This window comes from Rhinoderma darwinii, chromosome 1 (genome assembly GCF_050947455.1).
Source record: "Rhinoderma darwinii isolate aRhiDar2 chromosome 1, aRhiDar2.hap1, whole genome shotgun sequence".
NCBI lineage: Eukaryota > Metazoa > Chordata > Amphibia > Anura > Rhinodermatidae > Rhinoderma > Rhinoderma darwinii.
The window spans coordinates 523174780-523193151 of NC_134687.1; the positions used below are offsets into that span (position 1 = coordinate 523174780).

Genomic DNA, 18372 nt, shown 5'->3' on the forward strand with positions numbered 1-18372 from the left:
AGTACAATGCATTGAAGCAACTGCAATGAAGGTTACTGTACTATTGCACAATTTGTACTCTTGTTGCAGATGGTCCAGCAATAAACAGCAATTCTGTGTTACACTTCTCTTTAATTTGGCTTTCACGTTACTAGAGCAAACAATAAAATAAAAGGCAGGTTAAACTGCCTTATTCATGATCATTACAATACAGCCAAACAGTACAAGCATCCACCAGTGTTCACGTCTTCACCCACCTTGCTTCAGATAAAAACTTGATTTTTAATTCCTGAGGAAGATCTTCCTTGCATGTTTTCACAGCAACCGGTGTTTTATCTTTTAATGTTCCCTTGTAAACTTCACCAAAATTGCCCTTTAATAGCAAAATAAAGTGATAGTTAACTACAAACTAGGAAAAAAAAAACAAGTATAAAAAGAAATTCAAGAAAATTAAAGAATATTACTGTATATATGATGGACTTTTTTTTTTATTCTCCTCTCCTGCTTCATCTGAGCAGAGATTAAGAATTATTTATAAAATGACTAGAGGTTTAGGTAATTCACTCTCTCAGACATAACAGAAAATCTATTCAGTGTCCTTCCAGAACCCGTGCAATTTCACTTGCAAAATGGTGTAAAAAAAAAAGAAAGACATATCAAAAGCAAGATTAAAAAAAGAAATGTAAGATATACATAATATAATGAGCACAGGTTTTCCTATAAGAAGCACCAGTATGGCCCAAAAAAGCTCTGATCTACATGCAGACTTTAAGATGAAAGTACCAAAATAGCGAATAATCGTTACAGCTCTTACGAATTGTAAATATGACAGTAATATAAAATGTTTGTAGAAGAAACTTTATTGTTGTAGTAACAATTTAACCTATTACTGGGGATGTTTCAAATTATAGAATAGATGCAAACTGTTTTTAGCATTGTGGTATACAAAAAGTAGAAAAGTAGAATGAGAAAAACATGACTTTTTCATAACCAGCCACTTTTGCATTTTGCCCAGTGTTTACAAGCCGAGCAGCTGATGCAATGTGATTTGCTGTAAGGTCCTGGCCACCTCTATGTTTCATGCTTTTTAAAGCGAGGGAGGAAATCTCTCCTACAGCAGCGCCAAAGTAATAAAACTGGGTAGATTTGAAAATAAAGAAGATAACGTTTTTTATGACTGCTGTCCAAAAAGCATCAATGTCATGAGCTACTTTGAAAAAGGGCATGATGCCTAGGAATAGTTTAACTTAGTAGACATTCAGAGTACGTGGTGCTGTATAACACTTCTGCTGTCTTTCTGAAAAGGATATGTGGGCGAAGCATGGCAGGAGAGCCCTGTCGATCAGCAGCTCTCATCCAATGAGTGATGCTCTGCATACCATTGTGATCTTTTTAATAGATACCTTTATTTAAAGGCTCACTCTATCATAACAGTGGCAGCTAAATTAACTAGAAACCTAAGCAGCCCCTTTAATACATTGCAACGACATTGACATTTTACTTGAAAGTTGTACATGGCTATTCTGTATAATTCCCTGCGACAATTTGTAAACACATGATTCTTAATTATAAAGTTGTACCTATAATATGGCAACTATAGAAAAAAAATAATATTAGTAAATATGTTTTTGAAGCACACTTTCACAAAGAACATCATTCTAAAGAGCTTCTAGAACATGTTTTCCATACAGGGAATATTCAACCTTTATAAGGTATCTGCCATGAGCTACCTACTGAGTATATGTTATTTTCGCTTCTATGTTGTGCATTGTGGACTGTGTATAAATGAAGTACATAAATATAGAGTCCTGTTGAACACTGTGCTCACTCAGGATTTGTAGACATGCAGGAAAATACTGGGTAAACAGAGATCACTTGGAATACCCCACCCTTTTTTTCTTCCTTTGTTTTTATACAATTCATACTGCACTACAAGGCAAAAGAAATTGGAGATATTTCCATCAGTTGTAATACAAATAGTGCAATAAACGGTTAAATATTAAACATGCCTTTTTCCGATATGGGCATTCAAGGCAAATTTACAGTAAGAACTAAATTATGAAGTACAGGATGGATGGAAATTGGCTTAAGCCTCAAATGAGAACGTTTCTTCATTTCAAACTCGCAGTGCCCTGAGCCTAATGCCTGTTTTAACATTCTCATACATTGTGTATTAAAATATGTAGATTATATGAAAGTTTCTAAATTAATACAAGGTTTAAATTCCTGAGAATTGGAAAATTGTGACTACAATAAAGCTGACTGGGGAGTACGACAATCTGTTTTTCAGGGGTAGTTATGCCACCACACCTGCATAATTAGGCAGGTTAGAACACTTTTCCTGAATGAGATACAACTAAAAAACAGCTGAACAAAATTGCAACTTTAGAGGACGTGGCAGGGCTAAGCTAAACCCAGTCACCAGATCATCTTGGTGACTTGAAAAATCTGCCCTAGTGATTGGATGTTTCTATCTGCTCACTATACATTCAATGGCCAGGTATATCCACCTGGTGCCAAATGTATGGTGCTGGTTGCGGTCACTGACCACAGACCTCTCCTGTAGAGAATAAAATAACGGCGCTTTTTTCGAGACTGATGCAGGAAGACACATGCCAGCAGAGGCTGCATTGCGGTAGTGTGCCAGAGGCGAGTACTTTGGGGGGTGACTGGCTGTGATGGATGAAGGGGTAGGGGAGACTCTGTTAATAATTGAAGGGGAGGGGAGGGCTGAGGGAGGCTTCCTTTCCTTTGACTACTGGGAGGGGGGACCGGGGAAGGTTTGCTGTTAATGTTTACTGTGGAAGGTGGCCTTTTAACTACTGAGGAAAGAGGGGCTGTTATGATTATAGGATGGGGAGGCGGTCGCTGCTGATGAAAAAGTGACTGCTCGGACTGTAGTGGGAAGAGAGCTGCTGTGACTTCTGAGGAAGTGGAGGAGAGCGTGGGAAGATTTTTACTACTGCTGGGGATGGGCACTCCCGGTAATTAGCGACCCTAAAGCGTGTCATGGATAGCCCCTAACTTTTAGAACTGGCTCCAAAGTTTGGCAAAAGATTAGTCCAGGAACGCATTATACGGTGAATATACATTTTAGAATCAGGGTACGAAAACCTTCACAAAACAACATCAAATTGATTCGCTGGGTATTTAAAAAGGAAAAAGAAAACACAAAACCCTCTCAAATAGCATAAAATAGAAAAGTTATAATCTTTAGTGAAATATTATTACACAGGATTGTGAACACTCGAGTTGTGGCGGACCCAAAGAGTGGCATATGGGGGAACGAGGAAGAATCAGAGTAGTACACTGGAAAGTTTATTGTCTTTCTATCAGGCCATTTTAGGGTTTTTCTTCAGGTGCCCAGAAAACCCCTATAAATTTTACTGATCTGAATAGCGCTGTCTCCATGATTCCAGCACTATTTTTTATTTATTTTTATGTCCCTGGATCTCCCCCCGTTCCAGAGATAAGTCCCACTGTTTTGTTGGCTCCATCTATGCTAATTTGCTGTAGTTAGTCATCAGGGTGTGAACTACCCTCAAGCTGCCTCACGCTGATTAGTCTGCATCAGAGGCAGGGAAGCTAGCTCCACCCCATTAGCCAACTACTGCAAATTAGCATAGAGGAAGCCAACACAACAGTGGCCCATATCTCTGGGACTAGGAGATGCAGGAAAAAAAAAATAGAGCTGAAGAGAAACAATGACCTGTGATGCCACATCTTTGCCTATCGGATTTCAATAGAACTCAGGTAAAACCAAATTAAACTTTATTTAATACACTGCAGCACTGAAATGCATGATCAAGCATCCTTGTGGGTGAAATAACTTATTGGTTTTATACTACTATTTACTTACTTTGCCCAGTAATTCTCCAAGGGTCACATCTTCATGATTGAGAATCCATTTTTTATCCTGCAGAAAAATAATAAAAATCATATCATCCTGCAATTGATAAAAGATCTCATAAACAGATGGGGAAAACTGTAAAGAATATTACAATTACTACCACATTGCTGAAACCATCTTAAAAGCTCGTAAAATACTCTGGCACAACAGGATATTAAAAGCTACATTGCTGTAATTTCATTTTACAGAGTAAAGCCTACAGCATGATGGCATAGTTATAAGCATTGCACAGCATGTACCATTTCACAATGATTCGGATACGGTGCCGTCTGCTTTTGAATACTTAAATTACTTACATGGTAGCAGATAAGAATGTGACTTTCATAATATAAAGTGATTTCTTATCAGCCTAATATTTTACACTTGAAATAAAATTGTTGTCCTTTAATAAAATAAACATTTATTTCTGCCATATTTAACCCCTTAACCCCTTCCCGCTCCTGAACGTACTATCAGGTCATGGTAGCTGTATCGTTCGCGCTCCATGACCTAATAGTACGTCATGGGAGTAACGGCCATCTCGGCCGTCTTCCCGACACATGCAGGAGCTGTGACAGCTGCTGTCTCGTACAGCAGTTGCCGTAGCTCCTACAGCGGGGACCGATCGCTGTGTCCCCGCTAATTAACCCCTTAAAAGCCGCGTTCAATAGCTATCGCAGCTTTTTATGGGTTAAGCTACCATCGCCGGCCTGCTACACGATAACGGCCGGCGATGGTGGCTATGGCAACCGGATGCATAACAATGGCGTCCGGCTATGCCATCGACGGAAGCCTAGTGGGTCCTGACAAAGTCAGGACCCACTATGCTTGCTGTCAGTGAGTAGATTACAGCTCTAATACACTGCACTACGCATGTAGTGCAGTGTATTAGAATAGCGATCAGAGCCTCCTGCCCTCAAGTCCCCTAGTGGGACAAAGTAAAAAAAGTTGTGTAAAAATAAGAAAATAAAAGTTTTATAAGTAATCAAAGTAAAAATCCCCTTTTTTCCCTTATCAGTCCTTTATTATTAATAACAATAAACAAATAAACTATACATAATTGGTATCGCCGCGTCCGTAACCGCCTGAACTACAAAATTATTTAGTGCAGAGAATGCCATAAAAGAAAACAACAATAAACCATACAAGAATCACTATTTTTTTGTCACTTCACCTCCCAAAAAATGTAATAAAAAGAGATCAAGAAGTACATGTACCTAAAAATGATCCTGATCGAAACTACAGTTCGTTACGCAAAAAACAACTCCTAGCACAGCTCTCTTGATAGAAAAATAAAAAAGGTTCTGGCTCTTAGAATAAGGTAACACAAAAAGTAAATGATTTTTTACAAAAAGTAAATGCCAAATGTGCAAATGCCATAACACATAAAAAAAACTATGAACATATGGTATCGCTGTAATCGTATCGCCCCGCAGAATAAAGTGATTGTCATTTATAGCGCACGGTGAACGCTGTAAAAAAAAAAAAAAATAGGTTCAAAAACAATAGTAGAATTGCTATTTTTTAGTCACCACGCCATGTAAAAATAGAATAAAAACCGATCAAAAAGTCGCATGCACCCCATGAAAACTACAATGAATTCCTCAAGGGGTCTAGTTTCCAAAACTGTGTCACTTTTGGGGGGTTTCCACTGTTTTGGCACCACAAGATCTCTTCAAACCAGACATGGTGCCTAATAAAAAGGAGGCCTCAAAATCCTCTAGGTGCTCCTTTGCTTCGGAGGCCGGTGCTTCAGTCCATTGTCGCATTAGGGCCACATGTGGGATATTTCTCAAAACTGCAGAATCTGGGCAATAAGTATGGAGTTGCGTTTCCATGGTAAAACCTTCTGTTTTACAGAAAAAAATGGAATAAAAAGGATTTTCTGACAAAAAAAATAACTGTAAATTTCACCTCTACTTTGCTCTAAATTCCTGGTTAAATGGTTAATAAACTTTCTAAATACTATTGTGAATACTTTGAGGGGTCTAGTTTCTAAAATGGGGTGTTTGATGGGGGTGTCTAATATATAGGCCCCTCAAAGTCACTTCAGAACTGAACAGGTACCTTAAAAAAAAGGCTTTTGAAATTTTCTTAAAAAATATGAGAAATTGCTGTTTATGTTCTAAGCCGTGTAACGTCCAAGAAAAATAAAAGAATGTTCAAAAAACAATGCCAATCTAAAGTAGACATATGGGAAATGTGAACTAGTAACTATTTTGGGTGGTATAACCATCTGTTTTACAAGCAGATGCATTTAAATTCAGAAAAACGCAAATTTTTCAACATTTTCTCTAAATTTTGCAGTTTTTCACAAATAAACACTGGATATATCAAACAAATTTTGCCACTAACATAAAGCCCAATGTGTCACGAGAAAACAATCTCAGTACCGCTTGGAAAAGTTTAAGCATTCCGCAGTTATTACCATATAAAGTGAAATATGTCAGATTTCAAAAATGGGCTCTGAGCATTAAGGCCAAAACAAGGCTGCGTCCTTAACCCCTTCCCGCTCCTTGACGTACTATTACGTCATGGCAGCTGTATCGTTCGCGCTCCATGCCGTAATAGTACGTCTCGGGAGTAACGGCCGTTTCGGCCGTCCTCCCGACACATACAGGAGCTGTGACGCTGCTGTCTTGTTCAGCAGCTGTCACAGCTCCTACAGCGGGGACCGATCGCTGTGTCCCCGCTGATTAACCCCTTAAAAGCCGTGTTCTATAGAGATCGCGGCTTTTTAGGGGTTAAGCTGCCATCGCCGGCCTGCTACGCGATAGCGGCCGGCGATGGTGACTATGGCAACCGGACACCAAACAATGGCGTCCGGCTTTGCCATAGACGGAAGCCTAGTGGGTCCTGACAACGTCAGGACCCACTATGCTTGCTGTCAGTGAGTAGCTGACAGTTCTAATACACTGCACTACGCATGTAGTGCAGTGTATTAGAATAGCGATCAGGGCCTCCTGCCCTCATGTCCCCTAGTGGGACAAAGTAATAAAATAAAAAAAAAGTTAAAAAAAGATGTGTAAAAATAAGAAAATAAAAGATTTAAAAGTATTAAAAGTAAAAATCTCCCTTTTTCCCTTATCAGTCCTTTATTATTAATAAAAATATATAAACAAACAAATAAACTATACATAATTGGTATCGCCGCGTCCGTAACGGCCTGAACTACAAAATTATTTTGTTATTTATCCCGCACGGTGAACGCCGTAAAATAAAATAATAATAAACCGAACCACAATAACAATTCTTTGGTCACTTCACCTCCCAAAAAATGGAATAAAAAGAGATCAAAAAGTCGCATGTACCTAAAAATGGTACTGATCGAAACTACAGTTCGTTACGCAAAAAATAAGTCCTAGCACGGCTTTATTGATTGAAAAATAAAAACGTTCTGGCTCTTGGAATAAGGTAACACAAAAAGTGAATGATTGTTTACAAAACGTATTTTATTGTGCAAACGCCATAAGACATAAAAAAAAACTATAAACATCTGGTATCGCCGTAATCGTATCGCCCCGCAGAATAAAGTGAATATGTCATTTATAGCGCACGGTGAACGCTGTAAAAAAAAACGAAAAAAAAACCAATCGTACAATTGCTGTTTTTTAGTCACCACGCCACCTAAAAATAGAATAAAAACTGATCAAAAAGCCGCATGCACCCCAAGAAAACTACAATGGATTCCTCAAGGGGTCTAGTTTCCAAATTGGGGTCACTTTTGGGGGGTTCCCAATGTTTTGGCACCACAAGACCTCTTCAAACCGGACATGGTGCCTAATAAAAAAGATGCTTCAAAATCCACTAGGTGCTCCTTTGCTTCGGAGGCCGGTGCTTCAGTCCATTACCGCAGTAGGGCCACACGTGGGATATTTCTCAAAACTGCAGAATCTGGGCAATACGTATTAAGTTGCGTTTCTCTGATAAATCCTTTTGTGTTATAAAAACAAAGGTATAAAGAGGATTTTCTGAGAAAAAAAAAATGTAAATTTCACCTCTACTTTGCTCTAAATTTTTGTGAAACACCTAAAGGGTTCATAAACTTTCTAAATGCTGTTGTGGATACTTTGAGGGGTCTAGTTTCTAAAATGGGGTGTTTGATAGGGGTTTCTAATATATGGGCCCCTCAAAGCAACTTCAGAACTGAACTGGAACCTAAAAAAATCAATAAATGAGGCAATACTTAGCTTCTTACATTATACTGATAATGAGCCGTGCCCACCCCGAGATGACCCCAGTTTTGACCGTTTGTATAAACGGAGACCCCTATTAGACCGTTCCAGTGCCCGGTTTTCCCAAGCATACACCCCCGAGAAGTGTATTTCTATTGATGAGTCCCTGGTACATTTTAAAGGGAGGGTTCAATTCCGCCAGTACCTGCCGGGTAAGAGGGCAAGGTATGGCGTGAAGATGTATAAGCTGTGAGAGTGCATCAGGGTATACCTACAGGTTTAGGATATATGAAAGAAAGGCCACCCCCAAACCAGACTGCATCCTGGACTACAATAGGTACATGGGAGGGATGGACTTGTAAGATCAAGCCCTGAAGCCATACAGCGCCATGCGGTGTGGTATAAGAAGCTGGCCGGGCACATCATACAGATGGCTTTGTACAATGCGTACGTGCTACGTCGATGTGCAGGCCAGACGGGAACTTTCCTGGAATTTCAAGAGGTGATTATCAAGAACCTAATCTTTAGGGACCAAGAAGGGGGGGCACCCAGTACTTCTTGAAGCGAGCCCAGACGCATCGTACCAGGGCAACACTTTCCAGGAGAAGTTCCCCAAACTGGCAAGAAGGGAAAAAGTCAAAAGCGGTGCAAAGTCTGCTATAAGAGGGCGATAATGGATGACACAATATATCAATGTGACACGTGACCCGAATAACCAGAGCTCTGTATGAAAGTGTTTTAAAATTTATCATACATCCCTTGGTTTATAATTTACCCCAATTTTACTTACCCTGATGCCCTCCGCACAGCTTATCCCCCCTCGTCTTTCCCCTCTGGGCCCTGCTGTGTGTCCAGGCAGCTGATAACAGCCACATGTAGGATATTGCCATATCCAGGAGAACCCACATTAAAGTTTATGGGGTGTAGGTCTCCGGTCAAAATGCTCACTACACCTCTAGATGAATGCCTTAAGGGTGTAGTTTTTAAAACGGGGTCACTTCTTGCGGGTTTCAACTGTACTGGTACCTCAGGGGCTTCTGCATACATGACTTCGCACTAGAAAATCCCCAGTAGGCCAAATGGTGGTCCTTTCCTTCTGAGCCCTCCCATGGGCCCAAACGGCAGTTTATCACAACAAATGGGGTATTGCGGCACTCAGAACAAATTGCGCAACAGAATGGGGTATTTTGTTTCTTGTAAAAATAAGAAATTTTCAGCCAAAACTACATATTATTTTAAAAAAATAAATTTGTTTTCATTCCCAGCCCAATTCAAATAAGTTCTGTGAAAAAACTATGGGGTCAAAATGGTCACATTACCCATAAATGAATTCCTTGAGGGGTGTAGTTTCCAAAATGGGGTCACTTTTGGTGGGTTTCCATTGCTTTGATACCTCTGAGGCTCTGCAAATGCGACATGGCACCCGAAAACCAATCCAACAAAATCTGGACTCCAACAAACATATAGCGCTCCTTTCCTTTTGAGCCCTCCCATGGGCCCAAACGGCAGTTTATCACCACAAATGGGGTATTGCCACACTAAGGACAAATTGGGCAACAAAATGGGGTATTTTGTTCCTTGTGAAAATAAGAAATTTTGATCACAAATGACATTTTTTTGGAAAAAATGACATTTTTTTCATTTCAGAGCCCAATTCAAATACGTGCTGTGAAAAAACTGTGCGGTTAAAATGGTAACAACAACCCTAAATGAATTCCTTGAGGGGTGTAGTTTCCAAAATGGGGTCACTATTGGGGGATTCCTACTGTTTTGACACCTCAACACCTCTTCAAACCTGGCATGCTGCCTAAAATATATTCTAATAAAATAGAGGACTCAAAATGCACTAGGTGCATCTTTGATTCTAGGGCTTGTGTTTTAGTCCACGAGCGCAGTAGGGCCACATGTGGGACATTTCTAAAAACTGCAGAATCTGGACAATACATATTTAGTAGTGTTTATCTGGTAAAACCTTCTGTGTTACAGAAAAAAAAATGAATAAAAATGAAATTCAGCAAGAAAAATGAAATTTGCAAATTTCACCTCCACTTTGCTTTAATTCCTGTGAAATGCCTGAAGGGCTAAAAAACTTTCTAACTGCTGTTTTGAATACTTTGAGGGGTCTAGTTTTTAAAATGGGGTGTTTTATCAGGGTTTCTAATACATAGGCCCCACAAAGCCACTTCAGAACTCAAGAGGTACCTTAAAAAAAAGGCTTTTGAAATTTTGTTAAAAATATGAGAAATTGCTGTTTATGTTCTAAGCCTTGTAACGTCCAAGAAAAATAAAAGAATGTTCAAAAAACGATGCCAATCTGAAGTAGACATATGGGAAATGTGAACTAGTAACTATTTTGGGTGGTATAACCCTCTTTTTTACAAGCAGATGCATTTAAATTCTGAAAAATGCAATTTTTTCAAAATTTTCTCTACATTTTGCAATTTTTCACCAATAAACACTGAATATATCGACCAAATTTTACCACGAACATGAAGCCCAATGTGTCACGAGAAAACAATCTCAGAATCGCTTGGGTAGGTTAAAGCATTCCGACGTTATTACCACATAAAGTGAAATATGTCAGATTTGAAAAATGGGCTCTGAGCCTTAAGGCCAAAACTAGGCTGCGTCCTTAAGGGGTTAAGGGGTTAATGACCAGGCCATTTTACGCGTTAATGCCCAAGGATTATTTTTTGTTTTTTCACGGTCGCATTCCAAGAGTCGTAACTTTTTTTATTCCGTCGACATAGCCGTATAAGGGATTGTTTTTGGCGGGACGACTTGTATTTTGTAATTGTACCATTTTTAGATGCTTATAATATATCGATTAACTTTTATTAACTTTATTTTAGGAGAGAATTGAAAATAAGCAGCTATTCCAGCATTGATTTTCACGTTATAAATTTACGCCGTTTACTATGCAGCGTAAATAACATGTTAACTTTATTCTATGGGTCGGCACTATTAAGGGGATATCAAATATGTAAAGGTTTTATATGTTTTCCTACGTTTGCACAATAAAAACCGTTTTAGAAAAAAAATACTTGTTTTTGCATCGCCGCATTCCAAGAGCCGTAACTTTTTCATTTTTCCGACAATGTGGCCGTATGTGGGCTTCATTTTTGCGGGCCAAGGTGTAGTTTTCATTAGTACTATTTTGAGGTACATAGAAGTTATAGATTAACTTTTATTTCATTTTTTATGGGGGGGAATGGGAGAAGAGAGAGAAGTTTGCCGTTGTGTTTTGCGTTTTTTTTGGACACTATTCATCCGGCGGTTTAATTAATGTGTTCATTTTATTGTTCAAGTTGTTACGATCTCGGGGATACCATATATGTGTATGTGTTATTTGTATTGGCACTTTTACTAAATAAAACCACTTTTTGGGCAAAAAAAGTTTTATTTGATTTTGACTAATATATATATATTTTTTTTTTCACAAATATTTATTTAACTGCTTTCCATTTATTTTTTTTAGTCCCACCAGGGGACTTCACTATGCGATCTGCTGATCGCATATATAATTCTTTGGTATACTTAGTATATCAAAGCATTATTGCCTGTCAATGTAAAACTGACAGGCAATCTATTAGGCCTAACAGGCATTCGCTGAAGACAGACCTGGGGGTCTTTGTTAGGCCCCCGGCTGCCATGGAAACCCGACGGCGACCCGCGATTTCTTTGCGGGGGCACCGATGGGGTAACAGAGGGAGCTCCCTCCCTCTGTCAAACACATTAGATGTCGCTGTCGCTATTGACAGCGGCATTTAATGGGTTAAACTGCCGGAATCGGAGCACGCTTCGATTCCGGCAGTTGCAGCAGGAGCCAGGCTGTGTATAACAGCCGTGTTCCAGCCGCTGATCACGTGTGTACACTGTCAGTACCCGTGTGATCACAGGACGGATATATCCGTCCCCACGCACGAACAAGCAGCTGCAGAGGACGGATACATCCGTCCTTCGGCATTAACAGGTTAAAGAACAAAGAAAGCGTGTTTTCTCAAATACGCTGCAAATATATCAAATCTAGCAGATAGATATATCTATAATTTTCAACCTATCTATAGATATATCTATAGATCTACTAGTCCTTCTCAATGAATTAGAATATCATCAAAAAGTTAATTTATTTCAGTAATTCAATTAGAAAAGTGAAACTCCTATATTATATACATTCTTTACACACAGAGTGATCTATTTCCAGAATTTTTTTCTTTTAAGGTTGATGATTATGGCTAACAGTTAATGAAAACACAAAATTTAGTGTGTCAGAAATTTAGATTATATAAGCCCAATTTCAAAACACATGTAGACCTACTGAAAAGTATGTCCAGTATATACACTCAAGACTTGGTCGGGGCCCCTTTTGCATGAATTACTGCATTAAATGCCGCGTGGCATGGAGGCAATCAGCCTGTGGCACTACTGAGGTGTTACGGAAGCCCAGGTTGCTTTGATAGCGGCCTTCAGCTCGTCTGTGTTGTTGGGTCTGGTGTCTCTCTTCTTCCTCTTGACAATACCCCATAGATTCTCTATGGGGTTTAGGTCAGGCGAGTTTGCTGGCCAATCAAGCACAGTGATACTGTGGTTATTAAACCAGGTATTGGTACTTTTGGCAGTGTGGGCAGGTGCCAAGTCCTGCTGGAAAATGAAATCAGCATCTGCGTAAAGCTCGTCAGCAGAGGGAAGCATGAAGTGCTCGAAAATTTCCTGGTAGACGGCTGCATTGACTCTGGACTTGATATAACACAGTGGACCAACACCAACAAATGACATGGCTCCCCAAACCATCACTGACTGTGGAAACGACACACTGGATCACAAGCAACTTGGATTGATGCCTCTCCACTCTTCCTCCAGACTCTGGGACCTTGATTTTGAAATGAAAAATTTACTTTCATCTGAAAACAGGACTTTGGACCACTGAGCCACAGTGTTGGTCCACTGTGTTATAACAACTCCAGAGTCAACGCAGCCGTCTACCAGGAAATTTTCGAGCACTTCATTCTTCCCTCTGCTGACAAGCTTTATAGAGATCCCGATTTCATTTTCCAACAGGACTTGGCACCTGTCCACACTGCCAAAAGTACCAATACCTGGTTTAATAACCACAGTATCACTGTGCTTGATTGGCCAGCAAACTCACCTGACCTAAACCCCATAGAGAATCTATGGGGTATTGTCAAGAGGAAGATGAGAGACACCAGACCCAACAATGCAGACGAGCTGAAGGCCGCTATCAAAGCAACCTGGACTTCCATAACCCCTCAGCAGTGCCACAGGCTGATCGCCTCCATGCCACGCCGCATTGTTGCAGTAATTCATGCAAAAGGAGCCCCAACCAAGTATTGAGTGAATATGCTGTACATACTTTTCAGTAGGCCTACATTTCAGTACTAAAAATCATTTTTGAAATTGGGCTTATATAATATTCTAATGTTCTGAGAAACTAAATTTGGGGTTTTCATGAACGGTTACCATAATCATCAACATTAAAAGAAAAACATGCTGGAAATAGATCACTCTGTGTGTAATGAATCTATATAATATATGCGTTTCACCTTTTTGAATTGAATTACTGAAAGAAATTAACTTTTTGATGATATTCTAATTCATTGAGGAGGACTGGTATCTATATCGAGAGAGAGACACAGACAGACGCACACAAACACACACACACATATATATATATATACACACACATACATACACATATGCCAAAATAGAGCCATATAAAAGCAATGTTGCTGCAAAAATCATACAACAGTATTTATGAATGCAGTCTAATCAGTTTGATACCCAGTTATCGCGCTATGAACGATTGGGGGCAATGGATTTTCTCCAACTGCAGCAATCTCTGATAAAGATCACTGCATGAGGAGGAAGTTACTGTACATGCAAGCAGCAACTCTGGATCGTGCAAAATGTAAGTGCTGGCAGTCCCTCGATTTGCTCACTAATAATTAGTCAACAGGTTTAAAAGGATTTCTAGAAGCATATTTAAGCCCTTATTCAGACGACAGGGTTTCCCGGCCGGGTGACGGCCGTTCATAAATCGGCCATCACCTGGCTGCATTAGGAACAATATTCACATGACCGATTTTTTGATGGCCCGGGTAACCTGGCCGTCAAAAAATGGGACATGCCCTACTTTCGGCCGTTTACCCGGCCCACATAGAAGTCTAAGGGGCCGGGTAATACACGGCCATCACCGGAATGTGTCCTGAGTGATGGCCATGTATTCCGTCGCTTGCGCGCTCTCTCTCCTCCTCCTCCTCACAGTGCAGAGTGCATGCGAGGAGGAGGAGGAGGGTCTTTTTTGCTCCCTGTAGGAGTCGGAATCTCCAATCCCCGGCCGGGGATTGGGGATTCCGCTACAGGAGAAGTGCGTGACTACACTGTCCATATATGGACACAGCGATTTCACTCACTTCTGCAGCGGAATCCCCGACTCTATGGCCGGGGATTCCGCTACAGGAGAAGTGAGTGACTACACTGTCCATATATGGACACAGCGATGTCACTCACTTCTGCAGCGGAATCCCCGACTCTATGGCTGGGGATTCCGCTACAGGAGAAGTGAGTGACTACACTGTCCATATATTGACAAAGCGAAGTCACTCACTTCTGCAGCGGAATCCCCGACTCTATGGCCGGGGATTCCGCTACAGGAGAAGTGAGTGACTACACTGTCCATATATGGACACAGCGAAGTCACTCACTTCTGCAGCGGAATCCCCGACTCTATGGCCGGGGATTCCGCTACAGGAGAAGTGAGTGACTACACTGTCCATATATGGACACAGCGAAGTCACTCACTTCTGAAGCGGAATTCCCGACCTGTGGCAGGGAATTCCTCTCCAGGAGAAGTCAGTGACTACACTGTCCATATATGGACATTGAAGTCAGTGACTTCTCCTGGAATGTGGGGGGGGGATGGGTGCAACCTACAGGGGGCTGTGTGGCATCACCTACAGGGGACTGGGTGGCATCACCTACAGGGGACTGGGTGGCATCACCTACAGGGGACTGGGTGTCATCACCTACAGGGGACTGGGTGGCATCGGATGCAAAACGGGTCAAAATCGGCCGTTAAAAACGGCAACACGGCCCGGAACGGATGCAAAACGGTTGCAAACCGGCCAGGAAAAACGGCCTATTTTATCGGCCGACACTCAGACCCTGTTGTGTGAAGGCGTAAGGCAGACATTGGCAGTTTTTCAGGAGCTAAGAATGGCATTACTGGGCTGATATTACATAAGCTTTTGATACAGGGTTTTGCATCCAGCAGAACAGCACAAGCAGCAGACAACAGCCGAAAGACTGCGTGGTCACTATTCTGGAGCTGCCTTCAGCTTAACAAGCTATTCATTGCTGAATGACTAGAACTAGCATGTTTTTTTAATGCAAATTTAGGTTTTAAAAGCATTACGGACTCATTTTATGCCTATTTATGTTATACTGGTTTAGGAGGTAAATAAAAAATTTAAATCCGGCAATATTTTTAATTTTGCCATGGACTTTGATCACTGTTACCATCTCCTGGCAGTAGAAAAAAATCATTGAGATGCCCTGCTATAGATGCAGCCCATATGGCCGCTATCGGGACCCATGAGAAGGGTGCCAAGCTCAGGTTGGCTCAACTCATCTTAATTTTCTATGTACTGTGTAAACCGTGACCACAGGAATGTTTGTATTTAAGTGAGAGAAAAATTGCGAAGCATCAACAAGGGGACGGTTTTGTCTTTTTCTTGCGCTATGGGGGCTTCCTGTGCTCCACTAAACCATATTATTAGACTTTCTTCATTTTACTCTACCTGCCACTTGTACTGTAAAAATCACTTGTAAGCTTTTTAAGTGAATGCAGCTAACAAACTACAAATGAACACATGATAGATGGCCTAGAGCAGGGGTCTCAAACTCGGCCGGGTAAGAGGGCCGCATATAGAAAAAATGGGAAGTTGACGGGCCGCATTACCTTCAAATTTGATACAATACAAAATTATTGTTAATCAATTAGTTATTTGAACTACTATAACACTATATTACTAGAATAATGCCCTCTGTAGAGGCTGCCCCAGTGCCCTCTGTAGAGGCTGCCCCAGTGCCCTCTGTAGAGGCTGCCCCAGTGCCCTCTGTAGAGGCTGCCCCAGTGATGTCAGGGGCTTGCCCAGAGCTGGAGTCCCAGGCAGAGCGCTAGTAGGCTCTTCCTGGGACTCCAGCTGTGCTCCTGACATCACTGGGACTCCTGCTCTGGGGAAGCCCCTGACATCATTGTCGATGTATGAACAGCGATGTCAGAGGCTTCCCCAGAGTCCCGGAGCAGAGCCGATAATAGCGCTCTACCCGGGACTCCGCTTTGGGGAAGACCCTGACACACTGTCCATATATGGGCAGCGATGTTAGGGAATTCCACAGAGTCCCGGAGCAGAGCCGACACCAGCGCTCTGCTCGGGACTCCGGCTCTGGGGAAGCCCCAGACATCGCTGTTCATACGTGGACAGCGATATCAGGGAATTCCACAGAGTCCAGGAGCAGAGCCGACACCAGTGCTCTGCTCCGCTCTGGGCAAGACCCTGACACACTGTCCATATATGGGCAGCGATGTCAGGGAATTCCACAGAGTCCCGGAGCAGAGCCGACACCAGCGCTCTGCTCGGGACTCCGGCTCTGGGGAAGCCCCAGACATCGCTGTTCATATGTGGACAGCGATGTCAGGGAATTCCACAGAGTCCAGGAGCAGAGCCGACACCAGCGCTCTGCTCCGCTATGAGCAAGACCCTGACACACTGCCCATATATGGGCAGCGATGTCAGGGAATTCCACAGAGTCCCGGAGCAGAGCCGACACCAGCGCTCTGCTCGGGACTCCGGCTCTGGGGAAGACCCAGACATCGCTGTTCATATGTGGACAGCGATGTCAGGGAATTCCAGAGTCTCGGACCAGAGCCGATACTAGCGGCTCTGTGTCCCGTGGGCCGCAGATAACAGCCCCAGGGGGCTTTTCTTCTTTGTATTCTTGGATTACAGTTTCCCACCATCTTCCAGCAAACTATATATATATATATATATATATATACACATACATACACACACATAGTGTATATCTCCACATTTAGTAACATTGCTTCAGCAAAATAATACCTACTAACATTTACACTTAGGGCTCATTCAGACGAACGTGAATAACGTCCGTGTGCTGCGCAGGGAAATCACGTTTAGCACACGGACCCATTGATTTCACTGGGGCCGTTCACACATACAGGAGTTTTCACGCAGCGTGTGTCTGTTGCGTAAAACTCACTGCATGTCCTATATTGGTGCGTCTTTCACGCACCTATCGCCCATTGAAATCAATGGGTGTGTGAAAATCACGCACAGCACACGGATGCACATCCGTGTGCGTGATTTACGCATCAATTCAATTGAAGAAAAAAAAAAGAAAGATGTGCTTTGCGAGTGCGTGAATAACACATGCCACTCGCAAAGCACAGATGCAATACCGCAACACAGACGGACCAGACACAGGCGCGTTTTACACGTGCGTGAATCTGATACGCTCGTGTGAATGTAGCCTTAGTTGGTAAGATACAAGGAAGGGGAAACAATCTTGTTAAATTTCATTAAACCTTCCAAGTCACTTAAATGTATCGATTACCATTGTTGTTAGTCATTGCACAGACATACAAATGTTACGTCTACTCAGATTTGCTTCCCAACTACATGTAAAGCACATTTCTTATGACCAAACACTTATGTATTTCAAGCACAGACTAAAAAGAGAAAGAGAGAAAGCCTATAAAGATCAAGAGCTTTTTTTGCAAAGACTGCATGAAAGTGCTACTGAAATGTTAAAACACTGCACAAACTATTTATACCTCAGTCCAGACAATACTCTAGAGATATATATAACAAGGAACATGTCTCCAAGGATCAAACCAAGGAGCATTAAGTTGTCGGGTTAGAATGGGCTAAATGGAAAGCGCAAACAAGACAAGAAAATCCCGTAAAAAGGTTCTCTAAAACTGAAAGAATGGTGATGTGGAAATGGAAAGTGTGCCTTTCAGTTTAGTTCAAGTATTAGATAAGTCTCTAAAATTCTTTCACAGCATTACACTTTGTGGCCAGCACATTTTTTAAGGTTATGTACACCAATTTCTTTTTATTGCTCCAATGTATAAAAAAAATAAATAGAAAAATAAAACAACTTTGCAAACCGTCTCAACAGAAACGACCATTTTGCATTTACAGGTCCTACGCAAACCTACGTGTTTCCATGGTTCACAGACTACAAACAAACCCTGTGTGTAGTCTCATCCTGCAGTAATGT

At 41.5% G+C, this 18372-nt stretch overlaps 1 protein-coding gene across 2 annotated transcripts in view; it reads right to left on the reverse strand.

Annotated features, from left to right (window-relative positions):
- Positions 1 to 18372, reverse strand: part of FER (FER tyrosine kinase) — a 391744-nt gene that overhangs the window by 149335 nt on the left and 224037 nt on the right. For both annotated transcript variants that reach the window (XM_075836781.1, XM_075836789.1), the window contains exons 15-16: positions 3839 to 3895; positions 237 to 352 (exon numbers count right to left, since the gene is read on the reverse strand). In XM_075836781.1, the coding sequence (XP_075692896.1) occupies positions 237 to 352; positions 3839 to 3895 (173 nt within the window). The remainder of the gene's footprint in view (positions 1 to 236; positions 353 to 3838; positions 3896 to 18372) is intronic.